At 47.0% G+C, this 25,701-nt stretch overlaps 1 protein-coding gene across 2 annotated transcripts; it reads right to left on the bottom strand.

The window, feature by feature from the left end:
* Positions 1–20: 20 nt before the first annotated feature.
* On the bottom strand, positions 21–25,701 carry SEC24C (SEC24 homolog C, COPII coat complex component). Of its 2 annotated transcripts, XM_047762454.1 has the most exons (24): positions 25,550–25,701; positions 23,383–23,582; positions 20,874–21,009; positions 12,448–12,623; positions 11,875–12,243; positions 11,432–11,568; positions 9,483–9,551; positions 8,065–8,176; positions 7,707–7,834; positions 5,994–6,132; positions 5,680–5,795; positions 5,384–5,508; positions 5,061–5,252; positions 4,764–4,857; positions 4,423–4,539; positions 3,922–4,092; positions 3,324–3,420; positions 3,088–3,233; positions 2,726–2,864; positions 2,455–2,573; positions 2,178–2,357; positions 1,725–1,916; positions 1,394–1,483; positions 21–1,255 (listed from the first exon to the last, which is right to left on the bottom strand). In XM_047762454.1, exons 2-24 carry the CDS (start codon positions 23,552–23,554, stop codon positions 1,115–1,117), a joined length of 3,357 nt encoding a protein of 1,118 aa, XP_047618410.1. In that variant the 5' UTR covers positions 23,555–23,582; positions 25,550–25,701; the 3' UTR covers positions 21–1,114. The 2 variants fall into 2 exon arrangements, with proteins under 2 accessions (XP_047618410.1, XP_047618411.1); XM_047762455.1 differs by lacking the exon at positions 9,483–9,551.

Raw genomic sequence — 25,701 nt, 5'->3', positions numbered from 1 at the left:
GTCGCAGATAAAAATGAGGCTACTGGTTACATCTTAATTTATTTCTTTACAAATTAAAGATGCATTGAAAAATAAACCAATGAAGAGAAATGAGAGGTCCAGAGCAGGGGCATCCCAGGCTGGGAGCAGGCAAGCCTGGCCACCATCAAGCCTAGCCCTTGGTCTGCCCCGGCCAGGTCGGGTTGGAAGATAACTGTCAGCCACTCTGTCAGTGCCAAAGCCTGAGTGGTGTCCTGGCGGGAGAGACTAGCCACCTCTGCCTCTCCCCTCAACAACCCCAGCTTGGAGAGCAGTGTTTCCAGCAGGAGGTTAGAGTGGAATATGGGCTGGCTCTGTGAGGTATTGCAAGTTGATGACAAGGCTCCCTACAGAACCATCCAGTGTTGGGGCCTCTCCAGCTGGAAGGAGGTGGGTACCTCTCCCAGGTCTTAATATACTTTGCAACGCTCTTCCCAGGCTCATTCATCTCTGACAATGTGCCTCTATCCACCAAGTGATCACCAATCATTGCAGGAGAAAGAGCAGCGGAAGCAGAGAGAGAAAGCTAATCAACCACCTTCAGGAACTGACTTGGCTGTTGAGGCCCAGGAAGACAGACCACTTTCTTCTCTACCATCTATGGTCTACACCCCAGCTCTTGTGCACCTGTATGTATGTTTATCCCTAATATAGGAAGTTGTTGATGACACTGAGCTGAATTGGCAGCCCCTCCCTCTGTAGTAACCCTGGGATCCCCACTCCTTCCCACCCTCCCTTCTCTTCTTGGAGGCTGGTCCAAAGGGACACATAATATTGCCTGGGTCTGGGTGGCTCCAAATCCCCCAACACCGAATCATATACAGTGAACTGAGAAACTACATTCATTACGACAGGATTAGCAGGAAAAGGAGGGTAAAGTGAGGGGATAGGGGCACCTTCCAACAGCAGGACATGACAGAGTGGTAGGATACTTGAGCCCAGAAAGAAGGTGTCTCCTTATATCTCCCCCTCCCCCCCTAAAGAGACTGAGGTCAGCTTACATGACTTATAAGGTATGGAACTGTCCCAATTTCTCTGCTGTCCTGGGTTACTTTCTGGAAGCTGGCCTGGACCCTATGCTGTTTACCCACTTGCTCTAGCTCAGTAGCTGCCGAATCTCCTTGTGCATATGACAGAGAAAGTCCACATAGGATGCTCCCCCACTCAAGCTCTTGTCTTCCACCAGGAAGTGTTTGAACAGCATCTCCAGCTTGTCCTCCTGTTTCACCACGATAAGCTATGGCCAGAACACAGGGTCATTAGGCAGGGCTAAAGGGAATTAAACATGCCCTGAAATCCCATTATCCTGTCACTCATTCCCCATCTCCATTCCCGGTGAGGACCTGACAAGGTAAGAAGACCAGATCAGTGTTACCTTCATGTACCGTGATCTCTGTGCCCTCAAATTATCAATGAGGCCTCGCACCTTCTTGGACAGCAGATTATCCAGAACAGGCAGAACACTCTGGAACACAAAATTCATTTATCATTATCGTAATAAGGTATGCTGAATCCAGTAGTCAAGATGGGGCAGCACAGATGCATGCATTATCTGAAACACAGAAGTCTCTGAAGAATGATGGCACCCTCTCTCCTCTCTTAAGTGCTCCCTATTTAAGGGAACTAGCATATTAACTTTATTGACTTCTACCCATATCACAAGTCTTACTTCCATGCCCATATTCTCCTTGACTCCCTGCCCTTACCAGGCCACTGGTGATCTGACTGAAGGAGGAGACACCGAAGAGGCTCTGGACAACACCCTGCTGGACACTGGCTCCCACCCAGAGGAAAAGGTTGAGCCCGTTCTCCAGCAAATATATATCCCCATTGCTTAGACGCTCTTCAGATGCTCGAACTGCTGGTGGCTCGGTGGTACTCTCAATAGGAGACTTTGTCTAGATCAAAGGAATGGACAAAAGGTTACCAAGGATCACAAGACTTGTTTCCCCACATGCTCGTCCCCCCACCCCCCACCCATACACGAAATTTCAGAACGCTAAGTCCCTCAGTAACTCTCACAGTATGACAGTATCACATCAGATAACACAGGTAAAAATTTCACTGCTGTCAGACACAGATGATATTAATCCTTCTCTTTCTCCTTCTATGAAGCCCCTTTCTCAGTAAAAAGTCTCACACTCCACCCTCAAGCGCACCAACGGTAGGAGCCGAGGATAGAAGAAGACGTTGGTCTCAGCCACGTCCATGGAGATGACCAGCTGTCGGACATAGGCGCGGTCATCAGTAGTGACTTCAGCTCCAGGCTGCAGGACATCACTCTTCAATACACAGTTCAGGTAAACTGGGAGTAGCTTCATGCACTCAGGAAGGATCAACTAGGGGGGTTATCAAAATGAAGTCAGTGATGATGAGAAATCCCTCCCAATGCAAAAATGTATTCCAGCAACTTCTATGCCAACACGCTTGCCCTACCTGTCCTGCAGAGGAGGGGCTGGCACAGTTCTTTCTGTAACAGGCCAAGATCTGGGCACACTGGGTGATGAGAGCGTCCCGAACAGTCTTCACAGGGCTGTTAAGGACCCCCCGGTATGCTGGATGGGAAAGGGAGATCGCAGGCTGACTGGTCAGCCGCTCCGTCACATGTGCCTTCCCACCATCACTCCCACCCAGGAATGCTGATCTGCTGACCCTCCTAGACCTTGCTCTTAGCCCCAATCCCACCCCGCCCTGCCTGTGCCCTCACCGAACTTGGCCATGTAGTTGATGAGTGTGTCAGTCTCACAGTTTCGATACAGATCAGCCAGCTGGGTGCAGCAGTTGAGGGCCAGGTTGTGGATGCGGAGCCGTCGCTGCCCTGCACAGCTGGTGTAGAGCAAGGCACACTAGGGGAAGGGAGACAGGGAGTTCACAGGCCTCTGTCACCAGAGCCCTCTGAAAAACTGCCTCTTTGCTATATTATTAAACTAAAAGAAAGACATGAGCCATCCCTTCCCCAGCCTCTTCTAGTCTTCTCTACCCACCCCTCACCCTCTTCCCTGCAGCCTATTTATACCCAATGAAACCACCCCAACGCTTCTTCCCCAACCCCTGCCTCCTGCCCAGCACCTGTAGGAGGGCTCCACTCTCTTCATTGAGCCGATCGTCATGCTTGAACTCCACAGTCACCGTCTTGTCCCCATCCAGCCCTGCTAGCTCCACATCTGTTGTGTTGCTCATGTAGAAAGCCCCAAAGAAATCTACAGCACGGATACCTGAGGCCACAGGGACACGGCTAATGGTATGACAGGTGCCTCCCTCCCACATTTAGCCCCACTACCTGCTCTTCTCCAACCAGGACTGACCAGTGCTTGTGCGGACCCGCATCACAGCATCAAAGCCAATGACCTTCTGTACATCCCGACGCAGGTCACTCAGGAATCGTTCCTGGTCATTCTCCACCTGCATCCCCCAGGCCGAGTCACATCACTGAGAGTATAACATCATGCAAACAATTTCCCTGCACCCACTCCACTCTACAAGCTTGTGGATCATAATGACAGTAACAGTGAAGACAGTAACAATGATGTTGATAATGATGATAGCTTTTAGGCACATACTGCATGCCAGGTACCACATTAAATATTTTACATATAACTCCTTAATCCTGATGACAAATCCTAATTAATAACTTCCAAAATCCCATTTTACAGATGAAAAAAACAAAGGAGAGAATAGTTAAGCAAAGCATCCTAGGTCATATAGCTGGCAGGGCCAGAACATCAACCCGGAACTGGTTCCAAGCTCCCTGCTCCTGACTGCAACAGTCGTGGCCCTCCTCCTTACACTGTGCAGTCTTCTCCTCCAACACTATTCCTATTAATGAGCAGCTAAAGAGCGACCCCACATGTACGCAGACATTCCCCGTACTGCTTCCACCTCCACCCAGAGTTCCATGCCTACCTGAAAGCAAGCGTATTTGTAGACAGAGCCACCAGTGAGCTGGGGTACAACAGAGAGTGTGGCCACATCCACATACTGGTTCGGGAAGAGGAAGAGGTCTATGCAGCAGCCTTGGGCCACACACTCCTTGGCCAGGGTTTGATAGGCACCTGTCTGAGGCTGGAACAGAGTCTGAGGAAGAATACAAGAAAATGTTCAAAGCTCTCAGTTCCACCCTCTTTGAGAACTGTATATGTAATATGGGAGACTCAAGGGCACGTAAGACTTCAGATCTACCTCACAGTTTACAATAGAACATTCTCAAAAAACAGAAAACTGTCTACCGAGGGCTTTGAGATGAGGTAGGGTAGAGAAGTATGGGAGTGGCAGAGAAGGTTGGCAGTCACTGATGTGACATAGGAAAGAGTACAGATCTAGTCCTCATCACCCTCAAGAAAGTTAGAGTATTGCATTTTAAAGAGATACCACATTCCTCCTGCCCCCCAGCTCCCAACCCCACACCTTCTCCTTGTCTGTGTTGATCAACTTCCGGTCATCTCTGTTCTTCAGTTTCCCTGGGGCCTCTGCAATGGGCAGGGAGGTGTGGAACAGAAATAGCTTCCCTGCACACTCGGCAGCCTAGGAAAGAAGAGAGAGCTACTGATCCATTCTTTCCTGTATTCATCCATTATTCATTCATCCCTTCCCTGGTCATTTATTCAGTGTCAACTATGTCAGACAGGCCGACCCACTGGACTGGACCGGACCGTCATCAATCACGAAAGAAACATGAGTTGTATCCCAGAGGATAGAATGGTCAGAAGAAAGTGTCACTGAGGAGGTTGCCAGGTTTGTAGCCTTACCTTCAGAGCCTCCATCCCAGCCTGGATAACTGGGGCAAATACTGTCTCTGTCTCCCTTGTGTCTGCAAACATTTCTGGAATCTGATCCAATAAGCTGAAGTGATAGGTAATGGAAGGCAATCAAAATTGCTATCCAAATCTCAGATCTCTCAATTCCCCAGAATCATCTGACCCCCAGACTCTGAAAACTCCTGAGGCACAGCCCCCATGCAACTGCTGACCCCTCTGCTCAACTCTGTGGCTTTCTGTGCTTATACTCACCCTACCCCTGCTTTAGCCCCATAGTCTGACGCTTACCTGGTGATGACTGCCCGAGACTCGTTGACATTGACCAGGAAGCCATCCAGCAGTGGCACAAACATGTCACCCACATCAGATACAACCATCATCTGCGGCTGGGCCAGTGAGCTCTTCACATTGTAGAAGTGGAGCACCTTATTATAGGTGACAAAGCCAACGCGAATTGCTGACTCTTCTGCCCCGCCCTCCCTGTAGAAGGTGATATTGTTATCCAGACTTGCCACCTTTTCCCCCACCCAACTTCATGACATGGGGATCCATCTGCTGAGTTAAGCCAGCCAGCCACCTCTACTCCCCCTCCCCAGCCAGCATCATCTCACCTAGGCAGAAAGTCTAACAGTGACTTGAGCTCCTCACAGAGGAGCCTAACAAGACCACTCCTGATGGCATTGTAGGAGACGTCAATCATGAAGATGAAGGCGGGAGGGCTGGGGAACTTATTGTTCTGCAAAGGAAGGACATGTTGGGGGTAGGGGGTATTGGTAAGCAGGTCAGTTGACTAAAGAGAAGTCAGCATCAAAGGGGACAATGAAGGGGTGAGGGAAATGATCACAGCAGGTCTTGGCTGTCTCATCGTCCTCCACCCACTGCTCCTCCCCGTGCTACCTTCCCTCACCTTGCAGTAATCTACAGTGGCCAAGAATTCATAAGAGCCCAGGGATAGCTCAGGACGGTCATAAGCATCCACACGTTTGCCGGTATGATCCAGATGTTGAAAATACTGGGGGGGAACTGTGGGGAGTAGGGCAGAGTGTTACTCAAAGGTCCACTCTCAGTCTTAGTCCGGTCCTGGCTGAGCTCATTCTACTCCCCCATATCCCCATCTGTGCCCTACTTCCCAATTCCTGCACAACATGCCCTTACCTAACTAGAAAGAGAACAATGAAGATGCAATCCAGATCCCCCCAATCCCAGTCTCTGCGAACATACCATCATTGATACAGCTGCAAAAGCAGCACTGGAAGCGTCTCCCTCCCTCAATGAACTGCATGAAAGGGCACATGTATGCTTTGCAGCGATTGCAGCGCAAAGGACCAGATTCCCCATGGTCGACGACATACGGTGAAGCCTAAGGAGCAAGGGGGGCGGTGGCAGTGGCTCAGACAAAGAGGAACGAAACAGTGGGAAGCTAGATGTGACAAGAGATGAAGAGGAGGAGTTCCCGTCGTGGCGCAGTGGTTAACGAATCCGATTAGGAACCATGAGGTTGCGGGTTCGGTCCCTGCCCTTGCTCAGTGGGTTAGGAATCTGGCATTGCCGTGAGCTGTGGTGTAGGTTGCAGATGCGGCTCAGATCCTGCGTTGCTGTGGCTCTGGCGTAGGCCGGTGGCTGCAGCTCCAATTCGACCCCTAGCCTGAGAACCTCCATATGCCGCGGGAGCAGCCCAGTAAATAGCAAAAAGACAAAAAAAAAAAAAAGAGATGAAGAGGAACGACCTGGAGGGAGAAGGGCATGGCTCAGATATTTTGCCTGGGGAGAGAGTACATACAGTGAAGGGAAATGAGGACTCTAAATTTTAGAGTTCCTTCTCCTTCCTCCTCATCTTTAGAATTTCACTTTTTGAACGAGAAGAGCGACCATAGAACTGGCCTTAACAAGCCAGGGGCTGACGTGGACATAGGAGAAAGATTACCCAGGATTCTCATTTCTGGCCCTATCTTTAGTCCCCTTCACTCCTGCCCTAGGGATCTTGACTCCTGCTTCATTTTCAGGCAAGTAACTATAATACCTGTCCTCCCTCATCCCTGGACTTCTGTGACAGTGACTGATGCCCCAGGCAGATGTCACTATACAAATAAGAGACCAGCAGCCAAGTGTCCAACCATCCCCACTGAGACCCAGGAAAATAGAGAAAAACACAGAACAAGACAGAGAAACAGGATCTCTGAGCCTTGAGCATCCAGTTATAGAGAAATGCACCCCAAGCTCAATAAGCTAGGCATGAAAATGAGGGTATTCTAGCAAGCCCGGCAGAGCAACTGCCATGTTCTCTCTCTTTTTGTGCTGATTCCATATAGTGGGGTGACAGATCATGGCCCAAGCCAGGTAAGAGAAGGACTACTGAATCCTAATCTGCCTTTTTTCCTCATATGCTATCCTAACATCTCTATCCTTTCTGGGATGATAGGGCAGTATACAAGAATAAACAGAGGAATTCCCGCTGTGGCACAAGTGGATTGGCAGCGTCTTTGGAAGACTGGAATGCAGGTTTGATCCCCAGCCCAGCAGAGTGGGTTAAGGATCCAGCAATGCCACAGCTGTGAGGCTGGTCACAACTCTAGCTCAGATCTGATCCCGGCCCAGGAACTCCATGTGCCTTGGGGCGGCCAAAAAAGAAAAAAAATAGAACGATATGCTTCTAATCATCTGGAGATGACCATGCTATGAGAAGCTCCTGCATCCAGCTGTCTTCTCCCCCACTGCGAGTTGGCTTTGACTCTTTATAATGTGTTTCCCTTGTGGACCCTGCCCCCATCCAGCAATTTTTTGGGGCTTTTGCTCTCATCCCTACCACCCTCTCCAGGCATGGGCCCTGGGATAGAGAGCTACTGAAGATACTCTCCCCTCCCACCCAACCAAGACTTCTCCCATTCCCCTTCCCTTCCTCCCTTTCATTATATTCTGGTCCCTTCCCTGACTCACCTCCTCTGGGGGAAGCCTTGCCAGTGGCTTGATGACAGCTGCAAGGGGCACCTGAGCCTGCTTAGCCATGTCAGATGTGCAAGGGATATTATAGGATGTGCATCGGATGTACCGGGGACTTGCATTCCCTGAAGGAGGGGGTAGAAAAGCTGAGTCCGATCACAGAATCACTCCAGGCATCAGCTCTCCATTGCTGATCCACCCTGTCCCCCCAACAAATGTTAGAACAAATGTGGCTTTTTCCCCCTAGAGACCAATGAGGGACTGGTCTCTGATTAAAGCCTGACAAAAGCTCCATCCACAAGCTGATAATGCTAAAGAAAAAGCACGCACAGGGAGGAGTTAATACCCTTCTCACCTTGGTCTTTCACCAGGAAGTTGGTGGTGACTAAGGGTGGCACCTGGCCCCGTGCTCCAGTGACAAATGGCTCTGAACCTCGGTTGTTCCTGTCGTCCTCAATTACCTGAATCTGTAGGGAAGAAGTGAAATGAATGAGGTAACAGACGAAAAGGAAATACCAGGTCTCAGCCAGGACAAAGAAAGGCTGGAGCTGCAGCACAGAAACTAATAATTTGCCAAGGAACACACCTCAAGCACCAGGCCTGCTCTCCTTTTGGAGATGGTATAAAATGCTATAACGCCAACCTTCCACTCTGCAGTCAGCAGCAAAATGTTGGACAGGCTGAGAAAGGCTTCTTTATGAATCACCCTGACCCCCAATAAATGGTGAGCACCCTGTTATAAAACCAACTCCAGGAAAGCTCCAGCTCTAATCTCCAGCCTTCAAACATGATCAGATTCCACTTCCCTCCCCCATCACGCCTTCCCTTTCCCTTATTGCCCCAAGACACATTCTGAATCAAAGCAGGAAAACAGACAACAGTAACCATGTAAAAATGAATCTACCTGGAATGGCTCTACACTCAATGAAAGTAGAAGGGACAGGGTGAGGAGAGGATTACACAGCCAGAAATGATCAGGGAAGGTGAGGAAGCAGATGCTGCCTTATTTTCAGGTAAGCATCAGTGTGTAAATATGAGAGAAGAGGATATTAGAACCCAATCCTCAGTCCCCCACATTGTGACAAGTTCAGCGAAGGGAGAAAAAATATATATATTTTTTGCAAAGCCAGATCTTTGTGCAGGCTGATAACCTTTGGTCAGTTACTTCAAGATGGGTTTGGTAAAACCAGAAAAAGTAAAGGAAGGATAAGACTCTGTATCCCATATCAGAAAGAGCTGAAGCTTAGAAACAGATCAGAGTCAAACAGACTCTCCAGATGAGAAAGTGGCCCCCACTTTCCCAAACCAGCCGTTCCTTCCCCTTTAAGAAATGCCAGTTTCCCAAACTTGTAAATTAGTAACCATATACCCACATGTTTCTTCACAACAAGCTGCAGACAAACCAAACCCAAAAGGGAAGAATCTACCCTTCAACTCTGCCTTGTTCCATCTTAGGTCACATGTAGGCTCCTGGAGGAGCCAGCAGGACTCAAACCAAAGCTTCACATGCCACCTGACCCCACCCTTAGAGCCTGACCTTCTACCATCCCATACTTAAAGGCACTGCTAACAGCTTGCTACTACTTTGTTACATGGTGACTTGAGGCATGCACATCCTTCTAGCTTGTAAAAGCGAGGATCTAGAAGGACTATGGGAAGAGGATGGAGAGGGATGGACATGGTGAATGAGGTGAGGATGAGGTCACAGGCATGCATGAGTGACAATAACACAGGGATGACACACACACACACACCCCCACCCCCTGCACTTACTGGACTAGGAATGGCATCAGGGTCTATTCTGTGCCTGGTTTTCTGCTGAGGAGGCAGCTCATTAAGTTGCTTTTAGTGATTTAATAATAAAGGCAGCAGGGGAATACAAGGGGGGGAGACAAAAGAACAAGAAGCAGATGTTACTTCTCTCAACTCTGATGAGTTAGACATGAATAGCTGGAGCCCAGCTCACACTGATGGAATCAGGCCTCCCTAGATCAGAAATTCCAAGTTTTTCTGGGCCAAAAAAGAGCCTTTCATGGCTCAGACTATGATGTAGAAAGTTATGGAAGGGGGCAAACAGGAGGCAAGAGGCATTAAATAAGGAGGGGCTGAATGGGAGAAATCTTAAGAAGAAAGAAGAGGGATGTTCCCTTCAAAAGGCCAAGCCTCCCATCTAAGGACTCCTCTTCTGCTGAAAGAAACCTCCCCTCACATCCAACCAGACTCTCCTCCTCAATGAAGGAGGGAAAAGGAAGGAAAGGCTGTTTAATTCTTTTGGGTTCCCCTCAGCCAACTGGATCCCTCACCATGGTAGCTCCCCAAAGGAAGAGGGAAGAGAACAGAATGGAATATGACAATGGCTAAGCATGGTGAGAGAATCGACATTGCAAATGTTGCAGATAGAACTATAAGGTGGCCTCCACTTGGAAGTATACTCCCAGCCTCTATTCTGATATGATGAGGAAGGCTTGAGGATTCTGATGGTTCTAGGGGTGAGATTCACCCTTTTTCTGGAAGAAGCCTCTTCCCCACACTGCCCCTAGACTGTAGATCACTTTTCCCCATCCATACAGCAGGAGCCTAGCAAACAAAAGTAGTAGAGGCTTCCTCCTAAAACACTGCCCAAGCAGGGGCACAGAGAAACCAGAGAGGCCTTTCTTAACAACTAAGACCAAAGAATTCCTACCCATTAAGCAGAATGCTATTCCAACTAGATCTAAGAGGACAAGACCTGGGCCCAGCCGCTACTCTACAGAAGAGCAGAGGTTACCATGCTATGTCCAATAGCAACAGAATTCAGCACTCAGCCCAGAGGTCTGCTGACACAGCTGATCAGTCCTGGCTTCCCTTCCTTTCCTGCCCAACTATATAGTAAAAATGCTCCCAAAAGACTTCTTGAGGAGTTCCCATTGTGGTTCAGCAGTAATGAACCCAACTAGGATACATGAGGACACAGGTTCAATCCCTGGCCTTGCTCAGCAGGTTAAAGATCCAGCATTGCTGTTAGCTTCAGTGTAGGTCACAGATGGGGCTCAGATCCTGCGTTGCTGTGGCTGTAGTATAGGTTGGCAGCTACCACTCCAAATTGACCCCTAGCCTGGGAACTTCCATATACCTCTTCCTAAAAAAGACAAAAAAAAAAAAGGACTTCTGAGACTTCCAGTTAAAAAGTCAAAAATGACATCTAGGAATTCCCGCTGTGGCTCAATGGTTAACAAATCCGACTAGGAACCATGATGTTTCGAGTTTGATCCCTAGCCTTGCTCAGTGGGTTAAGGATCTGGTGTTGCTGTGAGCTGTGGTGTAGGTCACAGATGTGGCTCTGATCTGGCATTGCTGTGGCTCTGGCATAGGCCAGTGGCTACAGCTCCGATTAGACCCCTAGCCTGGGAACCTCCATATACCATGGGAGTGGCCCTAGAAAAGGCAAAAAAAGACAAAAAAAAAAGCCATCTAGGAGTCCCTTGGTGGCCTAGCAGTTAAGGATCCATTGTTGTCACTGCTATGGCTTGGGTCGCTGCTGTGGCATGGATTTGATCCCTGGCCCAGGAACTGCTGTGCAGGCATGACGAAAAACAAGAATTACATCCAGGTTCCACACTTACAAGATGATAAATTAAAAGGGAAAATAATCAGAAAATGCTAGGCAAACATCTCATCTCGGTTGACTCACTTATGTGGCAGCCATAAGCTCCTTCTCCAGGACCACATAAGTATCTACTTACAGGACTTGGGATGGCATCAGGGTCCAGGCGCTTAGGAGGCAGTGGTTGAGGAGGCCCCGGTTGACTGCCAAAAGTGGCTGCTCCTGGGTAGGGGCTTCCATAATTGGGCTGAGGGCCCCGGGATGGTCCAAAGGAACCTAAGAGACAAGGGCAGAAGGTTGATGAACAGAAAATTCCTTCCCTATCTCTTCTTAAGGCCTCAGGGAAATGACTCGACTCCTCTAAATGTAGAATTGTGAGGTACAGTAATGGCCATTCAGAGAAAGACCACACTATCTGAACTATGGGGAAAAAAATTTATAAACCCTTCATTCTAGTGAAAGTGAAGCTGTCCATCTAGTTCACCACTTAGCAAGCAATACTAAAAGCAAATAAAAATAACAACAAAAACAACTGAATAGCTGAAGCCTTTGGCTCCTAGGCAGACCTTGAGAAAAACTTACCATTTTGCTGCAGCTGATAGCCTGGCTGCTGGGAGGAGTGCATAGGTGGTGGTCCTGGGGGCCCAGTCATTTGGCTGCCAGAGGGCAGAGCTTGAGGAGGAGGTGAGGACACATGGTTGGGCTGGCTCCCTGGGGGCCCCCCAAAACTCTGACCAGGCAGGTGTGGACCAGTCATCGAAGGCATCCGAGGACCCCCTGAAGTTGGGGGTGTGAAGCTGGAGGCCTGTGGTGGGACAGATCGCTGGGGAGGCTGGGCCCCAGGATGGCCCTGGGCCTGGCCAAGGGGTGGAGCCTGGCCCTGAGGATAGGAGCCATACAGACCAGAGTTAGGGAAATTTCCTGAGGCTGAGGCCAGCGATGTTGGTGGGCCTGAGAAGTAGAAGAAGTAGAGTCAGAACCCCAGTCATTCTGCCTCCTTGTTCAGTAAATCATTTTCCTTTCCACACGAGGGACAGGGACGACTGTCCCATCTGCCGGGGCTCAAAAGCACAAGAAATAAAAGGGATTCAGGTATACCCCCAGCTTCTAAAAAATCAAGGGGACAGTAACATTCCTATGGTCATAGCTACTCACCATAGCCCAGCCCTGAAGGGGGAGGGGCTGGGGCCACAGCACCACTGATCTGCATTCCGGCCAGCTGAGCAGTCACCTGTGCACTTGTCGGGGGAGGGCCATAGGGCTGAAGCACAGCTGGCTGGCTGACCACAGGGGCCAATGGGGCCAACCCGAATGGCTGAGACCCAGGGAGCCTGTGAAGAGAAGGAAGAAGAGGCTGGGACATCCTTCAAAGTTTGCAGAAGCTCCACATCATATAGGAAGCTATATTGTTTTACAGCATCTTTTTTTGTTTGGTTTTGGTTTTGGCCATAACCACAGCATATGGAAGTTTCCAGACCAGGGATCGAAGCTGCACCACAAGCGGCTGAAGTGACTCAAGTGGCTGCAGTGACAACATCAGATCCTTAACCTGCTATACCACAAGGGCAATCCTGCCTTTGTATACTTTAAATGGGTGAATCCCATGGTACGTGAATTATATCTACATTAAGTTGTTTAAAAAGCCAACCAGGGAGTTCTCCATGCTTTGTGGTGTGCAATGGGATTGGCAGCATCTCTGGAGCCCTGGGATGCATGTTCAGCCCCCATCACCCCCAAGAGTGGGTTAAGGATCTGGCGTTGCCCCAGCTGCGGCGTAGGTTACAACAGAAGTTCAGATCTGATCCATGGCCCGGAAATTCCATACGCCAAAGGGGGTGGGGGGCAGCTGAAAAAGGGTGGAAAAAAAAAAGGAAAAAAAATCCGATCAAATAAAATTGCCCTATAACCTCACAGCCCCCTCAAGCTTTTGCTCTTCTTTTAGCCAAACATTTACAAAAGGATTAGTCTATGCTGTTTCTATCTCTACTTCTTTAATTACTATTCCTCTCTCTCTCCAAAGATCTTTCTCCCTTTTTTAAAATTTTCTTTTTCTTTATGACTGCACCCATGGCACATAAAAGTTCCCAAGCCAGAGACTCAATCTGAGGCACAGCCACAACCTACATGACAACTGTGTCAGTGCCCACAACTGCATCAACACCAGATCCTTTAACTCACTACGCCAGGCTGGGGATAGAACCCAAGCCTCTGCAGCAACCTGAGCAGCTACCTTTGGATTCTTAACCCACTGCACCACTGCCAGAACTCCTAAAGATCTTTCTAGGTTCATTTCCGTGCTTTTCTTAGTCTATCCCTTAGTAGTTTTCTCAGCAAGGGCCTATACATGGTAAACTCAGTCTGAAAATGTCTTTTTTTTTTTTTTTTTTTGGTCTTTTAAGGGCCTCACCCACAGCATATGGAAAGCTAGGGGTTGAATCAGAGCTGTAGCCACTGGCCTACACTACAGCCACAGCAAGGCCAGATCTAAGCAGCGTTTGTGACCTACACCATAGCTCACGGCAATGCTGAATCCTTAACCCACTGAGAGAGGCCAGGGATAGAACCTGCATCTTCAGGGATGGTAGTCAAATTTGTTTCCACTGAGCCACTATGGGAACTCCCTGTAAATGTCTTTATTTGCCCCCTCTCTTAGCTAGGTACATATTTCTATGTTGATAGATATGTTCCCTTAATGCTTATAAGGTATTAGTCTACTATATGCTCTCCTCTAAAAGTTTCTTATTTATTTACTTTTTCTCTTTCAGATTCTTTTTTTTCTTTTTTCTTTTCTTTTTGCTTTTTAGGACTGCAGCCTCTGCATGGCATGTGGATGTTCCCAGGCTAAGGGTCGAATGGGGGCTACAGCTGCTGGCCTATGCCACAGCCACAGCAATGCCAGATCCAAGCCACGTCTTCAACCTACACCGCAGTTCACAGCAACACCAGATCCTTAACCCACTGAGTGAGGCAGGATCAAACCCTCAAACTCATGGTTCCTAGTCAGATTCATTTCCCCTGCACTACAATGGGAACTCCTTCTCTTTCATATTCTTTCCTCTCATAAATTATCAGACAATAATGGGTAGAGTTCTCTGTGCTATACAGCAGGTCCCCATTAGCCAATCATCCCATATACCTCAGTGTGTATATGCCAATCCCAAGCCATCTCTTCCCTACGCCTGTCCCCTTTGGTAACCATAAGTTTTTCAAAGTCTGTAAGTCTGTTTCTGTCCTGCAAATAAGTTCATTTGTATCCTTTTTTTTAATTTTTATTTTATTTTATTTATTTTTGTCTTTTTGCCATTTTCTTGGGCCGCTCCCGCAGCATGTGGAGGTTCCCACGCTAGAGGTCTAATCGGAGCTGTAGCTACCGGCCTACAGCAGAGACACAGCAATTCGGGATCCGAGCTGCGTCTGTGACCTACACCACAGCTCACGGCAATGCCAGATCCTTAACCCACTGAGCAAGGTCAGGAACCGAACCTGCAACCTCATGGTTCCTAGTTGGATTCGTTAACCACTGAGCCACGACGGGAACTCCTGTATCCTTTTTTGAGATTCCACATATAAGTAGCTTTTTTTTTTTCCCCCTTTTGTGGCGGCCCCACAGCATATGGAGTTCCCAAGCCAGAGATGAGCTCCAAGCTGCAGTTGCAACCTATGCCATAGTTGAGGCAACACTGGATCCTTAACCCACTGTGCCAGGGCGGAGATTGATTCGGTTCCCTGGGGTTCCTGTTGTGCTACAGTGGGAACTCCTCTTATTTACTCTAATCACTATTTTTTCCTGTGAGAGACCTTTATGGCCTGTGTTGAGGGAGCATGACTATTTCACATTTGATTCTGGATGGTACTCCAATGATATTGCCACACAAGATCAAAAATTTTTTTAAAGCTTTAAGATATAATTTCCATACCATTAAATTCAGTCCTTTTGACCTGGCATTGCCATTAGCTGTGGTGTAAGTTGCAGACATGACTGGGATCCCACATTGCTGTGGCTGTGGCTGTGGCTATGGCTAGCAGCCGGAGCTCTAATTTGACCCCTACCCTGGGAACTTCCACATGCCGTGGGTGCCACTCTTAAAAAAAAAAAAAAAAATCCTTTTAAGTGTTTGATTCTAAAAATCAACTATTTTTAGTGAATTTATAGAGTTATATAACTACCACCAGAGGAATTCCCACTGTGGCACAACGGGATTAGCGGTATCTCTGTCTCTTGTGTCCTATCTCTACCAGGACACAAATTTGATTGCCTGGCTCAGAAGAGTGGGCTAGGAACTTGGTGTTGCCACAGCTGCGGCATAGGTCCCTGGCCTGAGAACTGCACATGCCATGGGGTGGCCAAAAAACAAACAACAAACAAAACAGCCATCACCAGAATCCAATTTTAGAATGTTTTCACTGCCCTCAAAAACCCCTCGTATCTATTTGTAGCCCCGAAACCTTTCTTTTTAGAGAAATGGGACCCCTTATTATTTCCCTCTGCCAGGGTGCAGATTTTTTTTCCCTAGTCTACCTGTTCAATGAAGGTATAGACCAGGTCCAAACTTCATAAACAAGTCTCAATTCTAAACCTTGGCTCAGAAAAGTGCAAGATATCTGCTTAAACTTAAGTCCCCAGGTTCCCAAGATGATCATTTCCACCCTCTCCCTAGGCAGCCACTGTGTCAGCTTACCACTCTGATTTTCAGTTCTCACTTGGTCTCTGGCACTTGAGACTTTCTTTAAGTTTGACTATGCATTTAAAAAAAAAAAATTCCATTTCCTCCCTCCTTTCTAGATGTTTGTCATAGAAGAGTTTTTAGGTTATATTAATCTACTTCCTAGCTGAAACTCTTAGACCTAACTAGACAGCTGCTTTCATATGTCCACTGAAACTACATTTGTCCAAGTCCAATGGTCAATTCTCAGTCCACATTTCACCTTTCAGCAGCAAATGATCCAGTTGATTACTCTCTTGACCTACTAAAATACTTTCTTCACCTACTTTCAAGATGTTTTTCTGTCTCAGCTAATTCCTACCTCGTGACTGCTTTCTCATTGTCGTTTGGTGGCTTCCCTTCTGACTGGCCTTTTTTTTTTTTTTTTTTTTCCACTATTTAATATCTTAAAATGCTATGTATTTTATTTTATTTTTTTCTTTTTTAGGGCCACACCTGCAGCACATGAAAATTCCCAGGGCAGGAGTTGAATCAGAGCTGTAGCTGCAGGCCTACACCACAGCCATAGCAACTCAGGATCCGAGCCACATCTGTGACCTACACCACAGCTCACAGCAATGCTGGATCCTTAGCCCACTGAGCAAGGCCAGGGATCGAACCCATATCCTCACGGATACTATATCAGGTTCTTAACCTGCTGAGCCCCACAGGAACTCCTGACTGCCTTTTAAATGATGGTAATAGATGGACTGGGGGTTTGGGATTGGCAGGTGTACACTACTGCATATGGAATAGATGGTCAGCAGGGACCTGCTATATAGCACAGGGAACTCTACTCAATATTCCATGATAGCCTATATGGGAAAAGAACCCGGAAAAGAATGGATATGTGTATGTCTATAACTCAATGGGTATTGTACAGGAGAAATTAGAACAATGTTGTAAATCAACTGTACTTCAATAAAACTTTAAAAAATGAAAGAAAAGGAGTTCCTGTTGTGGTTCAGTGGGTTAAGGATCCAGCACTGTCACTGCTATGGCTCAGGTCACTGCTGTGGTGTCAATTTGACCCCTGGCCCAGGAACTTCCACATGCTGTGGGTGCAGCCAAAAAGAAAAAAAAAAAATTTGGAGGGGTAAGCTCCAAAACTCAGTCCTCAGTTCTATTATTTAATCTCAATGCTCACTTCCTAAGTGATTTCATCTAGTGCCCATGGCTTTAAGTACTGTCTCTATACTGAAGACTCCCTAATTTATATCTCCAGTCCTGACATCATTCCTCAGCTGCACATCTGTTATACAACTGTCTACTCAACATCTCTACTTGGTAGCTGGCAGCTTTCTTAAACCTATAATGTACTTGGATGAGCAATAAGGTCCTGCTGTACAGCACAGGGAACTGTATCCAATCTCTTGGGATAAAACATAATGGAGTTCTCCTTGTGGCTCAGCAGGTTAAGAAGCTGAGACTGACTCAGTGGGTTAAGGATCCAGCGTTGTCACAAGCTCTAGTGTAGGTCACAGATGTGGCTGGATCTGGCATTGCTGTGGCTGTGGTGTAAGCCAGTAGCTATAGCTCCGATTCAACTCCTGGCCCAGGAACTACCATATGCTGAAGGTGCAGTCCTAAAAAGAAAGAAAGAAAAAAAAAAAAAAGGAGTTCCTGTTGTGGTGCAATAGGATCTTCGGTATCTTGGGATCACTGGCACTCAGGTTGGATCCCCAGCCTGGCACAGTGGGTTAAGGATCTGGCGTTGCCACAGCTGCAGCTTAGGTCAAAACTGCAGCTCAGATTTGATCCCTGGCCCAGGAATTCCATTTGCTGTGGGGCAACCAAAAATGAGGGGGGAAAAAAGGGGGAATTCCCATCATGGCGTAGCAGAAACAAATCTGACTAGCATCCAGGAGGATGCAGGTTCGATCCCTGGCCTTGGTCACTGGGTTAAGAATCTGGCATTGCTGTGAGCTGTGGTGTAGGTTACAGACCTGGCTCAGATCTGATGTTGCTGTGGTTGTGGTGTAGGCCAGCAGCTACAGCTCCAATTCGACCCCTAGCCTGGGAACTTCCATATACCGTGGGGGCAGCCCTAAAAAGCAAAAAAAAAAAAAAAACAAACTTGAAAAAAAGGGAAAACAGTATGAGAAAAAGAATGTGTGTATATATATGTATATATGTATGTATCACCAGGTCACTCTGCTGTATGGAAGAGATTGGTACAGCATTGTAAATCATCCTCTTTTTTTTTTTTTTTTTTTTGCTTTTTAAGCCTGCACCCTCAGCATATGGAAGTTCCAAGGCTAGAGGTGGAATCAAAGATGCAGCTGTTGGCCTATACCACAGCCATAGCAATTCAAGAGCCAAGCTGAGTCTGCAACCTACACCACAGCTTACAGCAACGCCGGATCTTTAACCCACTAAGTGAGACCAGGGATCAAACCCATGTCCTGATGGATACCAGTCAGGTTCACTACCAATTGAGCCACAATGGGACCTCCTAAATCAACCATATTTTAATTAAAAAAAAAAAAACCCTATAGTGTACAAAATAAAACCCTTCATTTCACCCCCCAAATCTGCTTCTCCTCAAATATTCCTCACTTCAGTAAAAAGCACTACTGCTTAAGTTAACAGGTTAAGAGGCATCCAGAATTCCTCTTGCTCTCTCTCTTTTTTTTGTTTGGCCACCCCTCAACATATGGAGTTCCCAGGTCAGGAATCATGTCTGAGACACAGTCTGTGATCTACCCTGTAGCTGTAGCAAGCCTGGATCCCTGGTCCAGGAACTTCTACACACCATGGGCATGGCCAGTAGATAAATAAATAAATAAAATGGTCTTCAAACAAATAAATGGAAAAAAAAAAAAAAAGGATTAAAGAGTAACACCATATTGAGAGTTCCCATCGTGGCTCAGTGGTTAACAAATCTGACGAGGAACCATGAGGTTGCGGGTTCGCTCCCTGGCCTCGCTCAGTGGGCTAAGGATCCAGCGTTGCCATGAGCTGTGGTGTAGTTCACAGATGCAGCTCGGATCCTGCGTTGCTGTGGCTCTGGCATAGGCTGGCGGCTACAGCTCTGATTAGACCCCTAGCCTGGAACCTCCATATGCCACAGGAGTGGCCCTAGAAAAGGCACAAAGACAAAAAAAAAAAAAAAAAGAGTAACACCATTTTGTAAACCCAATGAATTAATAGACATATGCATTAAGGATGAACAACTGCTACCATCACAAAAAGACAGAAATCAAGATGTTATGTGCTTTCTGGAGTTCCCTGGTAGCCTAGTGGGTTAAGGACTGGCATTGTCACTGCTGTGGCTTAGGCTGAAGCTGTGGCACGAATTCAGTTCCTGGCCCTGGAACTTCCACATGCCATATGCAAAACCAAAAAAAAAAAAACTTACAAAAAAAAAGAATTTCCTATACTCCTTCTTAGGCTTCTTAGAGTTTTCCAACATATAAGGTTAGGGAGTTTTCCTAGACTCCTTCAGGTTTACATTCAATGCTAAAATGTATACTCTGGACACCCGATAAATATGTGAGAAAGTGACTCTTCCATGACCACACACCCTACCCCTAGTTATACTTTATTCTTTGTTTACTAAAAGACAAAATAGCATTCCAACAGAGATGGCTGCCCTCCTTTAATGGATTTCCAAAGACAGGAGTTTACTGGATCATGTACCACCAAAGTTTTTATCATTTATGGGATGAGTATCTTTCCTTTCATAATTGGTCACATCCAAACTTAACTAATAAGTGCTACTAAGTGCCTGATCTAAAGAAGGGGAGGTCAGAAGAGACATGAATAATCCTGAAGTCACTTCTTCCTGTTTCTCCCTTAGGGCAGGCTCAGTACCCTAAGAATACCCTTAACAATTACTGAAGATATATGTCTAGTTAAGGAAAAAACTGAAGTGCACAGATAAAGAAAGAACATGCAGGAGTTCCCATTGTGGCTCAGTGGTTAACAAACCTGACTGGCATCTGTGAGGATGTAGGTTCAATCCCTGGCCTTATTCAGTGGGTTAAGGATCCTGAGTTACCATGAAGTAGGTCACAGATGTGGCTCGGATCCTGCATTGCTGTGGCCTTGGCATAGGCTGGCAGCTACAGCTCTGAATGGACCCCTAGCCTGGGAACCTCCATATGCCATTATTTTGACCCTAAAAAGACAGAAAGTCAAAAAAAAAAGAGAAAGAATATGCAAAAGAACCAATAATCCACAGAGTGGACATGAGCAGCACCTGTAACCTGGAACAACGAAAACAAAAGAAAAAGGTGAAGGAAGAGGAAAAAGGATCTAAGAGAAAAGCAAAGGAAAAAAAAAGAAAAGGAGTTTCCATTGTGACTGAGTGGTAACAAACCCGACTAGCATCCATGAGGACGCAGGTTCGATCCCTGGCTTTGCCCAGTTCAGTGGGTTAAGTATCTGGCTTTGCCATGAGCTGTGGTATAGGTCACAGACTTGGCTCAGATCTGGCATTGCTATGGCTGTGGCGAAGGCCAATAGCTATGGCTCCAACTTGACCCCCAGCCTGGGAACTTCTATATGGCGCCCTAAAAAGAAAAGGAAATAGGTCCTCATATATTTCTTTTTTTGTTTGTTTTGTTTTTTTTTTGCTTTTAGGGCCACATGTGCAGCATTTGGAGGTTCCCAGCCTAGGGGTTTAATGAGAGCTGTAGCCGTTGGTCTACACCACAGCCACAGCAATGTCAGATCCGAGCCACATCTGCAACCTACACCACAGCTCACAGCAATGCCAGATCCTTAACCATTGAGCAAGGCCAGGGATCGAACCTCCGTTCTCATGGTTACTAGTCAGATTCATCTCCACTGAGCCGCAATGGGAACTCCGCTCATACCTTTCTAATCCTTCCAGTTCCATCAGACCAATTTTAAGTTGATCCAGGTACATACCTCTGCATTTGAACAGTGGAGTTTGGCCCATTCTGTACATCTCCTTGGCCAAACTGGCCATATGCATTCTGGCCACAAGGGCCCTGTGCTGTCGAGGCTGGAGGTGCTCCTGAAGAAGGTGGGGCTCTTGACACACCTGAGGGTAAAGGACAGAAACTAAGTGATTGAGAAATAATTTTCTTCTCCACCTTGAGCAAGGAATGCAAAGCAAGGATCAATAAGCTTCACGGAAATATCACAAGTGCAATATCACAGCTTGGCAATGAAAAGGACGCTGTCAACATGCAACTCTAGCTATAGAAGATTCTGAACATGGATGCCCAGCCTGAGAGCCTCCACTCTCCTAGACAGGTGTACTACAGGTGAAGCTGCAGCCAGAGCCACAAAAATGTAGGGCCTTCTTGGGATCACCATACACTTCCACTCAATGCAGGCAAGTCTAATGTTCGTAGCCTAGACAAAAAGTCAACTCTTGTAAGGAATAAATCCCACTCCAGAACTCAGAAACTAGAACGTGACGTGAGAAAGGTGGCATAGAAGATGACCAAGTAACGTACAGAACCAGGTTGTAATGAAAGGCACCTCTTGGGGAGACTATTCTGCAAAACTCTTCTTCCTATATTCTATTTATCCTAAACATCTTCTTTTCATCCACTTCTAAGTAGTGATATCCCCAATATTATATGGCTCAGGAAAGTGTTCCTGTGGGTTGGAGTCTTTGTTCTGCCCGATTGTTCAGTTGGGACAGGTCGCCTGCCTTCCAATTACTACTGCCACCTTTGTCTTTACAAAAGCTCTACTCCATCCTTTCTGCTCATCAGAGCTGCCATCAAAGTGACGTACTACCCCAACCATCCTTCCCACATGAAATGCAGAAAGAAAGTAATTAGCTATTTGGCATATCACTTTGGAAATGTTGCTGACCCCTGTTCAAACAATGGTTTTTCTTTTGCTCTGCCCTCAAGAGTAATTAGACAGTATAGAACCTGCCTGCAGGAATATGATTAATCTCAAGCTGCTCACTAGCCATCACAGAACTAGGTACGTTTTCATCTTAATAACAGAGCTTCCTCTTGGGGCAATGCCAAACTCCATCTTGATAAGCCAGGATTTGACAGATTAAATCAGAGGTGGACTCTGTCCAGCCAAAGTCCCAAACCAGAGTAAGGCTCTTCCAAAGCCCTGGACCTAAGCTTACCACTTTACAATTTCTTTTTCCAAAGTCATAATTTAAATGGTAATAACTTCATTCATTTCCCAGATCTTACCGGTGCCTCCTTGGTGCCTCCTTTTTCCCATATCCCTTTATGGAATTTACTCTCTCAAAAAGCATAAAGCATTTGTCATACCCTGAGTTCTCAGCTAGCCTAACCAAAGATCTACTCTTAACCATTTTCTAAAAAACCCCGGAGTTCCTGTCATGGCTCAGCGATTAACGAACCTGACTAGCATCCATGAGGACATGGGTTTGATCTCTGGCCTCGCTCACTGGGTTAAGGATCCCAGCATTGCCGTGAGCTGTGGTATAGGTAACAGACACAGCTTGGATCTGGCATTGCTGTGACTATGGTGTAGGCCAGTGGCTAGAGCTCTGACTGGACCCCTAGCCTGGGAACCTCCATATGCCAAGGGTGCAGCCCTAAAAAGACAAAAGACCAAAAAAAAAAAATTAATTAAAAAAAACACCCCTATGAGGGAGTTCCCTGGTGGCCTAGCAATTAAGGATTTGGCATTGCCACTGCTGTGGCTCAGTTTGATCCCTGGCCTGGGAATCTCCAGATGCCACTGTCACAGCCTCCCCCACCTCGGCCAAAAAAAAACCCCAACACCTTATGAATAATCTGTAGATTACCAGCTGCTCTTCTTGAAAAAATAACATAAAAGCCAAACACCAACCCTAAGGCAGCACCAGATTAGTCTCCTCTTATTTCGCTGATACTAGACAACATCTAAGAAGCCAAGGAAACTCAAACTAAGGAAAAGAAATATTAGCAAAGAGATAAGAAAGGTACCAAAAATAAGGCGCAACATCACACTTTTCATCCATGGACTAGTTCTTCATGTCCCAGACTCATGATAGATAAAACCATGAGTCCAAGAGGCATTATCAATATACATGAGGAGCGAGTGATTTCAGAGAGACTTTAGATCAAGAGAAACAGTTAATCCTGGTTACAGGCTGTGAAGGAGTTGTGATCACATCACCTCTATCCAGCTGTGAACAATGTGGTCAGGTGAGGCTGCACAGGGCTGACACCCACAGTAAGTAAACTGCCATTGAACCTGGAAGATGTGCTCTCACTAGATGTCTTAAGGCAGAGACATTGTCACCTCATATAAAAACAAAGAAAAGCAGACTGTCCACAGGGCTCTCAGTGTCCAAGAACCAGATTCATGTTCCTCAAAGCCCAATCACCACAACCCTCTAGGCAGCTTAGGTAGGATAATACAGCCCAACCTGAAGACCACTAATTCCGCTCCTTAGCTCAAGGGAAGCTTGGAAAAATACCTGGGGGAGGGGCTTGCTGATAGCCTGGTACTGGACCATTGTAGGCTCCATAGGGAGTGGGGGCAGCTGGGGATCCTTGTTGTCCACCATAGCTGGATTGATGATACCCTGGGTAGACAGGCTGGGGCTGCCCGAATGGCGGCACAGGTGGAGCTGACTGGTTAACGTTCATTATGAGAGCATCCCCAACTTGGTCTCACCTATTAGATGAAAGAGAAGAGAGAAATTAGTCAAAATCAACTTTCTTGCTTTTTTTTTTAGGGCTGCACTCATGGCATATGGAAGTTCCCAGGCTAGGGGTCAAATCAGAGCTGCAGCTGCACAGCCACAGCAACACAGGATCTGAGCTGCGTCTGCAACCTACACCACAGCTCACAGCAATGCCAGATCTCTAACCCACTGAGCAAGGCCAGGGATTGAGCCCATGTCCTCATGGATATAGTTGAATTCATTTCTGCTGCACCACAATGGGAACTCCCCAGAATCAACTTTCTAAAGAGAGAGCACTATTCACAGTAGGAATCAGAGACAGAAAAGGATGGAGCTTATCAAGCAGTGATCGGCCTAATCATTTCCACACTACCAAAGGATCTTTGTAATTTTCTGCCTCAGACAGTAGGTAAGATTGCCTCCTCAAAGTAAGGATTTTGTTACTCTCAACCCCATGCTTTGTCATTGCCAAGAGGGTATAAATTTCAACTTCAGATAGGCCCACTAGAATGGAGCAGCAGCCTCCATTCCTCGTGGTACGATTTCTAGTGTCTAGTCATATCACTGATGAACCGCTGTGATATTACAGGTAACTGAAACAATGTTCCCACTTTCCATTCATTAACTCTAGCATCCATTCATTCCGCAAAAATGAATACCTTCTAGTGTGCTAGTCATTTTTAATCACTCAGACTTCATAGCTAAAACAGATCGGCAAAATTCCCTCCCCCTCAGAAGGCAAATTTTAGAGTAACCGGCTAGAGAAAAGACATTTTTTGGTTATACTGCAGTAAATCAAGTGCTTCTCCATCCCTAGTATTCCCACCAAGAGTGTATGGACCTTAGAACTGAAGCATCAAAAATCAATAAATGTAAAGAACAGTTGAAAACTCTAGCAATTTACCAGATTAGAATTGAGTGCAGGCCTGGCACAAAACATCTCACAACAACCCAGGGAAACAGTTCAAAGATCAGTGGCAAAGTTACATTTCACGGAAAAAGATCATTCACCTTATCCTTCTAGCAGAGGGACTATGAGTATTTCAAATCTCAATGCACTTCTCCAACTCTCCAGTTTCTGCTCTCCTTATATGCTTGTCATGAATCTAGGCCACCACCGAAATTATCACAATCTTTTCCAGCAAAAGAGGAATGAACTGGAGAGCCTTTCCAGGGTCCTTTCAAGAAGAGTACTCTCTGATCATATCTACTCTACATAGCCTGATTATTCCAGAAGGGGCCCAGGAAGCAAAAAAGTTCAGTTTCTGCAATGGAACAATGGGCCTCTCCCCTTTGCTAGGAAGGGCCATTTTGACCACAGAAAAACTGAGCTGCTTCTGGACTAGAACTCTTTAAATTCAACGCCATCTCGGGAGCTGTTCTTCCAAATACTAAACCTAGCACAGAGCACCACATTAAGCTTGACAGACGTCCTCTTCACCTTTATCCTCCTAAAGTCAGTGTGGGAGTGGGGATGGGAGAAAAGGAGCTTCTTTTCGAGGAAATAACCCTTTCAAATACACCCAAGAGTTTGAAGTAAGGCTCAAGTCTCTGAGTGGACAGTCAGGGGTGACAACCCAGGGGGCGGGGCAAGCTTCCTAGAACTCTTAAAGTAGTCGAACTGTGGAGGCTGGGAGCGTCGGGGCTCAAACCCGAAAAGCCAAGCCAGCTTCTCAGGCCACGATGAAAGAGAGGGCTGGTCCACTAAGCAGTAGATCAAGGGTCTCTCGCCCTTCAGCAGGCTCAGGGCAGGAAGCGGGAGCCGGAATCTGGGCCAAGAGGAGAGAAGGGAGGGTCTAGGACTGATCCTGGACTGTGGATGCCTGAGGTGAGGGTCTCTCCCTGGGCCCCGTCCCGGGCTCCTCCCATTCTTCTGAGACCGGACCCCAATTTGGCCAGTGATACCCCGGCCTCTTTTCTGCTTTCTACCCACCAACCTCCCGAAGCCACTCCTCACCCGGCTCCAGATCCAGGTTCGACTTCGTTCCTAACGTCAAGGCTCCCAGGCTCCACTTCCGGTTCCGAGGACGCCGGCCCTTCGCCCCCGGAAGTTCCACCCCCACGTTCCAGGGCCACTCCTTCTGCCACGTCTGCAGTAGGAGCGCGCTG

Source organism: Phacochoerus africanus, chromosome 15, assembly GCF_016906955.1.
Source record: "Phacochoerus africanus isolate WHEZ1 chromosome 15, ROS_Pafr_v1, whole genome shotgun sequence".
Taxonomy (NCBI): domain Eukaryota; kingdom Metazoa; phylum Chordata; class Mammalia; order Artiodactyla; family Suidae; genus Phacochoerus; species Phacochoerus africanus.
This window is presented reverse-complemented; position numbering and strand designations above follow the sequence as displayed.